General features: G+C 56.3%; 2 protein-coding genes across 3 annotated transcripts in view; one reads left to right on the forward strand and one right to left on the reverse strand.

Moving 5' to 3' along the window:
• The window catches only part of LOC114590418 (uncharacterized), a 7,629-nt gene extending 1,843 nt beyond the window's left edge, over positions 1 to 5,786 (reverse strand). Inside the window, exons 1-2 of the mRNA XM_077922833.1 lie at positions 4,316 to 5,786; positions 1,947 to 2,142 (exon numbers count right to left, since the gene is read on the reverse strand). Coding sequence (XP_077778959.1) covers positions 1,947 to 2,142; positions 4,316 to 5,749 — 1,630 coding nt within the window. The 5' untranslated portion in view covers positions 5,750 to 5,786. The remainder of the gene's footprint in view (positions 1 to 1,946; positions 2,143 to 4,315) is intronic.
• Positions 5,787 to 11,789: 6,003 nt separating this feature from the next.
• The window catches only part of LOC114589827 (NADPH-dependent diflavin oxidoreductase 1), a 45,963-nt gene continuing 45,252 nt past the window's right edge, over positions 11,790 to 12,500 (forward strand). The window contains exon 1 of one of the 2 annotated variants that reach the window (XM_077922836.1): positions 11,790 to 12,148. In XM_077922836.1, the coding sequence (XP_077778962.1) occupies positions 12,131 to 12,148 (18 nt within the window). In that variant the 5' untranslated portion in view covers positions 11,790 to 12,130. The remainder of the gene's footprint in view (positions 12,149 to 12,500) is intronic. The other variant, XM_077922834.1, reaches the window with a different exon arrangement.

Raw genomic sequence — 12,500 nt, forward strand, 5'->3', positions numbered from 1 at the left:
AATTAATATGGAATTAATAGGAGAAATAGGTATGGAATTCATAGGAATTAATATAGAATTCATAGGAATTAATATGGAATTCATAGGAATTAATATAGGATTAATAGGAATTAATATAGAATTAATAGGAATTAATATGGAATTAATAGGAGAAATAGGTATGGAATTCATAGGAATTAATATAGAATTAATAGGAATTAATAGAGAATTAATAGGAGGAATAGGTATAGAATTCATGGGAATTAATAGGAATAAATATAGAATTAAGAGGAGTAATAGGTATAGAATTAATAGGAATTAATATAGAATTAATAGAATTAATATAGAATTCATAGGAATTCATATGGAATTCATAGGAAGAATAGGTATGGAATTCATAGGAATTAATATAGAATTAATATGGAATTCATAGGAATTAATATAGGATTAATAGGAATTAATATAGAATTAATAGGAATTAATATGGAATTAATAGGAGGAATAGGTATGGAATTCATAGGAATTAATATAGAATTAATAGGAATTAATAGGAATTAATATAGGATTAATAGGAATTAATATAGAATTAATAGGAATTAATATGGAATTAATAGGAGAAATAGGTATGGAATTCATAGGAATTAATATAGAATTAATAGGAATTAATAGGAATTAATATGGAATTCATAGGAATTGATATAGAATTAATAGGAATTAATATAGAATTAATAGGAGGAATAGGTATAGAATTAATAGGAATTAATAGGAATTAATATAGAATTAATTGGAATTAATAGAGAATTAATAGAGAATTAATAGAGAATTAATAGGAATTAATAGAGAATTAATAGGAATTAATAGAGAATTAATAGGAGGAATAGGTATAGAATTAATAGGAATTAATAGGAATTAATATAGAATTAATAGGAATTAATATAGAATTAATAGGAATTAATAGGAATTAATATAGAATTCATAGGAATTAATAGAGAATTAATAGGGAATTAATAAGAATTAATAGAGAATTAATAGGAGGAATAGGTATAGAATTCATGGGAATTAATATAGAATTAATAGGAATTAATATAGAATTAATAGGAGGAATAAGTATAGAATTAATAGGAATTAATAGGAATTCCTATTAATTAATAGAAGAAGAACAAGAGGAAGAAGAAGAAAAGAAGAACAAGAGGTAGAAGAAGAGAAAGAGGAAGAAGAAGAGGAGGAAGAGGAAGAAGAAGAGGAAGAAGAGAAAGAAGAAGAGGAAGAAGAGGAGGAAGAGAAGGAAGAAGAAGAAGGAAGAAGAGGACAAAAGGAAGAAGAGGAAGAACAAGAGGTAGAGGAAGAAGAAAAGGAAGGAGAGAAGGAAGAGGAAGAAGAGAAAGAAGAAGAGAAGAGGAAGAAGACGATGAAGAGGAAGAAGAAGAGGAGGAAGAGAAAGAAGAAGAGGAGGAAGAGGAAGGAGAAAAACCAAAGGAAGAAGAGGAGGAAGAGGAAGAAGAAGAGGAAGAAGAAGAAAAGAGGAAGAAGAGGAAGAGGAAGAAGAGGAAGAAGAAAAAGAAAAGGAAGAAGAGGAAGAAGAAGAGGAGGAAGAGGAAGGAGAAAAACCAAAGGAAGAAGAGGAGGAAGAGGAAGAAGAAGAGGAAGAAGAAGAAAAGAGGAAGAAGAGGAAGAGGAAGAAGAGGAAGAAGAAAAAGAAAAGGAAGAAGAGGAGGAAGAGGAAGAAGAGAAAGAAGAGGAGAGGAAGAAGAAGAAAAGAGGAAGAAGAAGAGGAAGAAGAGAAGAGGAAGAGGAGGAAGAAGAGGAAGAAGAAAAACAAAAGGAAGGAGAGGAAGAGGAGGAAGAAGAAGAGGAAGAAGAAGAGAAGAAGAGGAGGAAGAAAAGAGGAAGAAGAAAAGGAAGAGGAAAAAGAAGGAGGAAGACAGGAAGAGGAAGTCGAGAACAAAGCAGGAAGTGATGGGCCTTGCCTGGGCCGCTCCTCCCCTCCTTCCTCTTGGCGGCAGGAAGGGGCGGGGCCTGGTCCACCTCGGAGGCGTACTCTTCTTCCTCTTCCTCTTCCTCTTCCTCCGCTTCCTCTTCCTCCTCCTCCACTTCCTGCCCTTCTAGGGAGCTTTCGGAAGGGTATTCAAACATGGTGTGGAGGTCGTCAAAGGAGATCTTGAGCTGGAGGGGAAGGCGGGGCACATGCTTGGACACGCAATGGACACGCAGAGAGGCGCACACACATGTATATACACACATATAGGCACACGAGATACACACACACACATAAATATACCCACAAACACACATATACCCACACACACACACACACTCACAAACACACGCACATATATACATACATGTACACACACATACATGTACACACACATACACACACATATATATAGACACATATACCCACAAACACACATATATACACACACACACTCACAAACACACGCACATATATACATACATGTACACACACATACATGTACACACACACATACACACACATATATATAGACACATATACCCACAAACACACATATATACACGCACACACACACACATACACACACTCACAAACACACGCACATATATACATACATGTACACACACATACATGTACACACACATACACACACTCACACACATATATACACACACTCTCACACACACATATACATACATGTACACACACAAACACACACACACATATATACACACACACACACACACTCACAAACACACACACACATACACACACAAACACACACATATCCACATATATACATACATACATGTACACACCCACATATACACACACACTCTCACACACACATACACACACACACACATACACACACATATATACATATATACATGTACACACTCTCTCACACACATACATACACACACACACACTCACATATACACGCACAAACACACACACATATATACACACATGTACACACATATATACACACACACATATACACACTCACAAACACACACATATATACATACATACATACATACATACATGTACACACACGTATATGCACACACACATATATACATACATACATGTACACACACATATATATATACACACACACACTCACATATACACGCACAAACACACACACACACATATACACACATGTACACACATATATACACACACATATACACACACTCACACGCACATATACACACTCACAAACACACATATATACATACATACATACATACATGTACACACACATACATGCACACACACATATATACATACATACATGTACACACACATATATGTACACAAACACACACATATACACACACACTCTCACACGCACATATACACACTCACAAACACACATATATACATACATACATACATACATGTACACACACATATATGCACACAAACACACACATATACATACATACATACATACATACATGTACACACACATATATGCACACAAACACACACATATATACATACATACATGTACACACACACACACACACATATATACACAAACACACACATATACATACATACATGTACACACACACACACGCACAAACACACACACATATACACACATGTACACACACACATATATACACACACACACACACACGCACAAACACACACATATACACACTTGTACACACATATACACACACACACATATACACACACACTCTCACACGCACATATACACACTCACAAACACACATACATACATACATACATGTACACACACATATATGCACACACACATATATACATACATACATGTACACACACATATATGTACACAAACACACACATATATACATACATACATACATGTACACACACACACATATATACACACACACACACTCACATATACACACATGTACACACATATACACACACACTCTCACACGCACATATACACACTCACAAACACACATATATACATACATACATACATGTACACACACACACATATATGCACACACACATATATACATACATACATGTACACACACATATATGTACACAAACACACACATATATACATACATACATGTACACACACACATATATACACACAAACACACACACATATACATACATACATACATGTACACACACACGCACACGCACAAACACACACACATATACACACATGTACACACACATATACACACACTCTCACACGCACATATACACACTCACACACACATATATACATACATACATGTACACACACATATGTACACAAACACACATATATACACACACACACACATACATACATACATACATGTACACGCACACGCCTACCTTCTTCCTCCGCCTGGCCCCGCCTTTCCGCATGCAGGACCTCTCCAGCGCCAGGTAGCCGCCAATCACCTCAATCTCCTCGGCGCTCGGGTAGCGCGCTACGTTTCCCTGCGCACCGGGCGCCGCCGCCAACGCCGCTTCCCCATGCGCCTCGAACCCGGGACCCAGGGCGGCGTCTTCGACGTCGCAGCCCTCCAGCCGGGGGCTCAGCACCCTCAGCGGCGCCAGGGGAACCGTAGCGTCGCCGTCGATCCGGGTGACCGGCACCCGCTCCGGCGCATGGCCGCCGTGTGGGATGTGGCGGGAGTTGTAGTGCGGGCCGGCGCCCGGCGGCGCTGCGACTCCCGGCACGGGATCGGGGAGGGTGGGCGCCATCTTGGGAGTCGTAGCGCGGCGCTCGGAAGCGGACCGGGCGCATGGGGTGGGAGGCGGAGAATCGGGCAGCCATGCGCTTGCGTTGGGAAGTGTAGCGTCGGGCGACGGCGGCCATGCGCTTGCGTTGGGAACTGTAGCGTCGGGCGAAGGAGGCCATGCGCTTGCATTGGGAACTGTAGCGTTGGGCGACGGCGGCCATGCGCTTGCATTGGGAACTGTAGCGTTGGGCGAAGGCAACCATGCGCTTGTAGAATCGGACCAGGCGCCTTCCTTGCGATGCGCAGTATGGTGCGCCACCGCCCAGGCGCCTTCCTTGGGAACTGTAGCGTCAGGCGAATGCGGCCGGGCGCTTCCCTTGGGAACTGTAGCGTCGGGCGACGGCGGCCATGCGCTTGCCTTGGGAACTGTAGCGTCGGGCGAAGCTGTCCATGCGCATTCCTTGGGAACTGTAGGACGAGTCGGCGCGGCCCATGCGCTTCCCTTGGGAACTGTAGCGCCGGGCGAAGGCGGCCAGGCGCTTGTAGGATCGGACCAGGCGCCTTCCTTGCGATGCGCAGCATGGTGCGCCACTGCCCAGGCGCTTTCCTTGGGAACAGTAGCGTCGGGCGAAGGCGGCCATGCGCTTGCCTTGGGAACTGTAGCGTCGGGCGACGGCGGCCAGGCGCTTTCCTTGGGAACTGTAGAATCGGACCAGGCGCCTTCCTTGCGATGCGCAGCATGGTGCGCCACTGCCCAGGCGCTTTCCTTGGGAACTGTAGCGCCGGGCGCAGGCGGCCATGCTCTTAATTTGGGAACCGTAGCGTCAGGCCATGCGCCTCCCTCCGCCAATCCCTCCCTGGGATCTATAGCACGGCGCCCTCTCGGGCGCACGACAAAGGTGTTGGCAGCGATCTTCTCCATGTACGGGCTGCGCATGCGCCGCGCGCCGCCGGAAGACTCCGCGCCTGTTTGCGGGTCGCGCATGCGCAGTGCGGCGCCCGGCGCTCCCTCCTCTTGAATCCGTAGTGGCGCCAGCCTTCGCGCTTCGGACATGCGCATGTCGTCCTGGCCGCCGCGCATGCGCAGTGCGGCGCCCGGCGCTTCCCCGTTCTGGCTTGAGGCGCCGGCCCTTGCGCATGCGCAGAGAGGACATGCGCAGAGAGGACTCCGAAGTGGGCGCCGTGCACATGCCCTCTTCCCCGTTCGATTGGCGGCTTGAGGCGTCCATGGGGTTCTGTGGCGGCGATCCGCGCATGCGCAGCGGACATCTTTGCCCTTCGGACATGCGCAGAGAGTTCTCCGGAGCGGGGCGCCGCCCGGCGCTTCCTCTTCCCCGTTCGATTGGCGGCTTGAGGCATCCGTTGGTTTCTGCGGGGAAGCACTGCGCATGAGCGGCTGCCAACTTTCCCGTCGCGCATGCGCAGGGGGCAACGCGACCCTCCCCTTTCCCCTTCGCGCATGCGCAGTGGGTAACCCGACTCCCCTTTCCCCTTTGGACATGCGCAGCTCCTCCTCTTCCACCTCCCTCTGCCCTTCGCACATGCGCAGGGGGCCAACCGACCCTCCCCTTGGCCCATGCGCAGCTCGTCTTGCAGAGCGTCATTCTGTCCTCCGCGCATGCGCAGTGGCAAACTGAAACCACCCCTTGTCCTTGACGCATGCGCAGCAAGCCCATTTCCCCTTCGGACATGCGCACTTTTCCGAAGCGGCCCCATTCCCTTCGCCCATGCGCGGCGGGAAGCCCAACCCTCCCCTCTGCCCTTTGGGCATGCGCAGTGGCCAACTGAACCCACCCTTGGCGCATGCGCACTCCGTCCCTCTGCCCTTGGCGCATGCGCAGTGGCCAACCCCACCCTCCCCTTTGCTCTTCGCACATGCGCAGCTCATCCTCTGAAGCCGCTGCCTGCCCTTGGCGCATGCGCAGGTTGCCCTCCCTCTGCATTTTGCGCCTGCGCAGTGGCCATCCCTCCGCCCTTCGGACATGCGCAGCGGGGAACCTGAACCGTCCCGCTGCCCTTCGCGCATGCGCAGGGGGGAACCCTGCCTCTTGCGCCTGCGCAGTCGTAAACTGAAACCACCCCTTTGCCGTGCGCATATGCGCAGTGGCCAACCTGTCTCTCCTCTTTCCCCTTCGGACATGAGCAGCTTGTCCCTGTGCCTTCGCACATGCGCAGTGGGCAACCCGACGCTTCCTTCCACACGCAGCACCTCCCTCCGCACATGCGCACTGCCCCCCGACGCCCCCTTCCACCCTTCTTCCCTCCGAACACGCGCACTGCCCAACTCAACCCGCCCTTAGACCCTTCGCACATGCGCAGTGCCCACCCCTCCCCGCCCTTCGCGCATGTGCACCTCGTCCCTCTGCCCTTCACACATGCGCACTGCCCACCCCTCCCTCCCCTTCGCCCTTCTTCACTGCACAGCGCCTCCCTCCGCACATGCGCAGTGGGAAACTCAACCTCTGCCCTTTGCACATAGCGCACCTCGACCCTCTTCTCCGCACATGTGCACCTCGACCTTCTGCCCTTCGCACATGCGCACTGGCAGACTCAACCCACCCCTTAACCCTTTGCCCATGCGCACCTTGTCCCTCTCCCCCCGCACATGCGCACTGCCCCCTCTGGCGCCTCCTTCCGCCCTTCTTCCCTTCTTCCGCTCCTCCCTCCGCCCTGCGCACATGCGCAGTGGTAAACTCAACCTCTGCCCTTTGCACATGCGCACCTCGACCCTCTTCTCCGCACATGTGCACCTCGACCCCTCTGCCCTTCGCACATGCGCAGTGGCCAACCCGACACTCCCCTTTGCCCTTCGCACATGCGCAGTGGGAAACACGAAACCTCTGACTGGGAAACCCCTCCTCCCTCTGCCCTCCGCACATGCGCACTGCCCCTCCGAAACCTCCTTCCGCCCTTCTTCCCCCCGCAGCTCATCCCTCCGCCCTGCGCACATGCGCAATGGGCATACCAAAGCCTCCCTCCGCTCTTTGCTCCTCCGCACATGCGCAGTGGCAAACTCAACCCGCCCTTTGCCCCTCCGCACATGCGCACCTCCTCCCGCTGCCTTATCGCACATGCGCAATGGGGAAACAGACACTCCCCTTTCCTCTTCCCACATGCGCAGTGGGCACCCGGACGTTTCCCTTTCTTCCCACATGCAGAACCGCTTTCCCCTCCGCACATGCGCACCTCCTCCCTCTGCCCTTCGCACATGCGCAATGGGGAAACAGTCCCCTTTCCCCTTCGCACATGCGCAGTGGGCACCCGGACGTTTCCCTTTCTTCCCACATGCAGAACCGCTTTCCCCTCCGCACATGCGCACCTCCTCCCTCTGCCCTTCGCACATGCGCACTGCCCCTGACCACTCCTTCCGCCCTTCTTCCCTCCGCAGCTCATCCCTCCGCCCTTCGCGCATGTGCATTGGCTCACACTCCCCGCCTCTTCGCGCATGCGCAGTTGCTCACATTCCCCGCCCCTTCGCGCATGCGCAGTGGCTCACACTCCCCGCCACTCGCGCATGTTCAGTGGCTCACACTCCCCGCCTCTTCGCGCATGCTTAGCGGCTCACACTCCCCGCCCTTCGTGCATGCGCAGTGGCTCACACTCCCCGTCCTTTGCGCATGTGCAGTGGCTCACGCTCCCCGCCCTTCGCGCATGCGCATGCGCAGTGGCTCACGCTCCCCGCCCTTCACACATGTGCAGTGGCTCACACTCCCTGCCCCTTGCACATGCTCAGCGGCTCACACTCCCTGCCCTTCGCGCATGCGCAGCGGATCACACTCCCCGCCCTTCGCGCATGCGCAGCGGCTCACACTCCCCGCCCCATCGCGCATCCGCTAACACTCCCCGCCCCTTGCGCATGCGCATCCGCTAACACTCCCCGCCCTTTCGTGCATGCGCTTCAGCTAACACTCCCCGCCCCTTGCGCATGCGCATCCGCTAACACTCCCCGCCCCTCGCGCATGTTCAGCGGCTCACACTCCCCGCCCTTCGCGCATGCTTAGCGGCTCACACTCCCCGCCCTTCGCGCATGTTCAGCGGCTCACACTCCCCGCCCTTCGCGCATGCGCAGCGGCTCACACTCCCCGCCCTTCACGCATGCGCAGCGGCTCACACTCCCCGCCCTTTGTGCATGCGCAGCGGCTCACACTCCCCAACCTTTGCGCATGCACAGTGGCACACACTCCCCGCCCTTCGCGCATGCGCATCCGCTAACACTCCCCGCCCTTCACGCATGTGCAGCGCCTAACACTCCCCGCCCCTTTGCGCATGCGCACTGGCTCACACTCCCCGCCCCTCGCGCATGCGCAGCGGCTCACACTCCCCGCCCTTCGTGCATGCGCAGCGGCTCACACTCCCCGCCCTTCGCGCATCCGCTAACACTCCCCGCCCTTCGCGCATGCGCAGCGGCTCACACTCCGTGCCCTTCGTGCGTGTGCAGCGGCTCACACTCCCCGCCCTTCGCGCATGCGCACCCGCTAACACTCCCTGCCCTTTCGTGCATGCGCAGCGGCTCACACTCCCCGCCCCTTCGTGCATGCGCATCCGCTAACACTCCCCGCCCTTCGCGCATCTGCTAACACTCCCCGCCCTTCGCGCATGCGCAGCGGCTCACACTCCCCGCCCTTCGCGCATGCGCAGCGGCTCACACTCCCCGCCTCTTCGTGCATGCGCAGCGGCTCACTCCCCGCCCCTCGCGCATGCGCAGTGGCACACACTCCCCGCCCATCGCCCATGCGCAGCGGCTCACACTCCCCGCCCTTTGCGCATGCGCAGTTTCTCACACTCCCCGCCCTTTGCGCATGCGCAGTTTCTCACACTCCCCAACCTTTGCGCATGCACAGTGGCTCACACTCCCCGCCCTTCGCGCATGCGCAGCGGCTCACACTCCCCGCCCCTTCGCGCATCCGCTAACACTCCCCGCCCTTCGCGCATGCGCAGCGGCTCACACTCCCCGCCCTTCGCGCATGCACAGTGGCTCACACTCCCCGCCCTTCGCGCATGTGCAGCGGCTCACACTCCCCGCCCCTCGCGCATGCACAGCGGCTTACACTCCCCGCCCTTCGCGCATGCGCATCCGCTAACACTCCCTGCCCCTCACGCATGCGCATCCGCTAACACTCCCCACCCTTTGCGCATGCGCATCCGCTAACACTCCCCGCCCCTCGCGCATGCTCACACTCCCCGCCCCTCACTCACACTCCCCGCCCCTCACGCATGCGCATCCGCTAACACTCCCAGCCCTTCGCGCATGCGCAGCGGCTAACACTCCCCGCCCTTCACGCATGTGCAGCGGCTCACACTCCCCGCCCTTCGCGCATGCGCAGCGGCTCACACTCCCCGCCCTTCACGCATGTGCAGCGCCTAACACTCCCCGCCCCTTTGCGCATGCGCAGTGGCTCACACTCCCCACCCTTCGCGCATGCTCAGCGGCTCACACTCCCTGCCCTTCGCGCATGCGCAGCGGCTCACACTCCCCGCCCTTCGCACATGCTCAGCGGCTCACACTCCCCGCCCTTCGCGCATGCGCAGCGGCTCACACTCCCCGCCCTTCACGCATGTGCAGCGGCTCACACTCCCCGCCCTTCGCGCATGCGCATCCGCTAACACTCCCCGCCCCTCACTCACACTCCCCGCCCCTCGCGCATGCGCAGTTTCTCACACTCCCCGCCCTTCGCGCATGCGCATCCGCTAACACTCCCCGCCCTTTCGCGCATGCGCAGCGGCTCACACTCCCCGCCCCATCGCGCACCCGCTAACACTCCCCGCCCCTCGCGCATGCGCACCCGCTAACGCTCCCCGCCCTTTCGTGCATGCGCAGCGGCTAACACCCCCGCCCTTCGCACATGCGCAGCGGCTGACTCTCCCCGCCCCTTTGCGCATCCGCTAACACTCCCCGCCCTTTCGTGCATGCGCAGCGGCTCACACTCCCCGCCCTTTCGTGCATGCGCAGCGGCTCACACTCCCCGCCCTTCGCGCATGCACAGTGGCACACACTCCCCGCCCTTCGCACATGCGCAGCGGCTCACACTCCCCGCCCTTCGCGCATGCGCAGCGGCTCACACTCCCCGCCCTTCGCGCATGCGCATCCGCTAACACTCCCCGCCCCTCACTCACACTCCCCGCCCCTCGCGCATGCGCAGTTTCTCACACTCCCCGCCCTTCGCGCATGCGCATCCGCTAACACTCCCCGCCCTTTCGCGCATGCGCAGCGGCTCACACTCCCCGCCCCATTGCGCACCCGCTAACACTCCCCGCCCCTCGCGCATGCGCATCCGCTAACACTCCCCGCCCTTCGCGCATGCGCAGCGGCTCACACTCCCCGCCCTTCGCGCATGCGCATCCGCTAACACTCCCCGCCCTTCACGCATGCGCAGCAGCTCACACTCCCCACCCTTCGCGCATGCACAGTGGCACACACTCCCCGCCCTTCGCGCATGCGCATATAGCCCTCAGAAGCACCCCTCGTCCCCTCCGCGCATGCGCGGAGCGGCCCCGACGCTCCCCCTTGCCCGTTCTCGCTTGCGGAATCCGTCTGCCTCGGGAGGGAAGCACTGCGCCTGCGCGGCGGCCGCCTCTGCCCTCCGGACATGCGCAGAGCGTCCTCCGAAGCCTCTCGCTGCTTCCCTTCGCCCTCCGCGCCTGCGCAGCGCCAACCGAAGCCATTCCCCCCCCCCCTTGCCCTTCGCCCATTTAATTGGCTTGAGGCTTCCGTAGCGCGGCGCTGATTGGCTGAGGCGGGAGCGCGGAGTCCAATGGGAGGGCGGGCGGGAAATCCCGCGCGCTGCTATTGGTCGCGTGAGAGGACGCGCGTTGCCACGACGACGCGGATGGGGGAAAGCCAATGAGAGGGAGCCGGGCAAAACCCGCGCCTTGCTATTGGCCGAGCGGTGCGAGGGGCGTCGCGGCGCGGATTGGCTGGGCAAGCAGCCAGGCTTCCAATGGGAGGGGGGCTGGCCGGCGGGCGGGAAATTCTATTGGTCGGAGGGGAGGGAGGCGTACCCCAGGCCGGCGTCGCTACGGGCGGCAGTAGGCCGCGCGGCTCGGATTGGCTGTCCAATGGGAGGCGCCCGACGCTCCCTCCGCCCCCTTTCATTGGCTGGAGGCGCGGAGGGCGCCCCGCCTCCTGGCTCCGCGCATGCGCAGTGGGGAAACCGACGCCTCCTTCCGCCCTCTCCTCCCCGCATCCCCTCGAACCTTCTCGTATTGCTTCCTCAGGCGGCGGACGCGGCCCGGCTCGGGTTCGAAGACCACCACCTCCTCGGCCCTCAGGACGGCGTCGCCCCGCTCCGTCGTGACGTCGCCCGTGACGTCACGCGTCTCGACGATGACGATGCGCTCGGCCCGGAGGATCCGGACTCCCGGCCGGGCTGAGTAGAGCTCCAGCAGGCCGGAGAGGGAGGCCGCCTTGGCCCGCTTCTTGGCCAGCAAGGCCCGCTGCCACTCCGGTCGAGGCGAGGGCTCCATGGCGGCCAGGCCTGAGGTGAGGAGGGAGGGGATTGGAGGGAGGGGGTGTCCGTCAAAGAAGTGGGCCAATGGGGAGCGGGTATAGGGGAGACGCCCCGCCCACTCTGGCTCCGGCTAGTTCGCCGTGAGGAAAGGACGCGCGCTGAGGGAAGGAGGGCGGCGATTGGCTGCCTGGGTTGTCGGTCAAAGGAGTGGGCCAATGGGCGGGGAGGAGGGCGGTGGGGATTGGTTGGTTCGCCAGAAGATCCGCCCACTTGGTCGGGCCTGGCTTGACTCCTTGAGGAAAGGGCGCTGAGGGAGGAAAGGGGATTATTGGCTGGCCGGCGTGTCTGTCAAAGAAGTGGGCCAATGGGGAGCGGGGCAATGCG

Source organism: Podarcis muralis, chromosome W (assembly GCF_964188315.1).
Source record: "Podarcis muralis chromosome W, rPodMur119.hap1.1, whole genome shotgun sequence".
Classification (NCBI taxonomy): Eukaryota; Metazoa; Chordata; class Lepidosauria; order Squamata; family Lacertidae; genus Podarcis; species Podarcis muralis.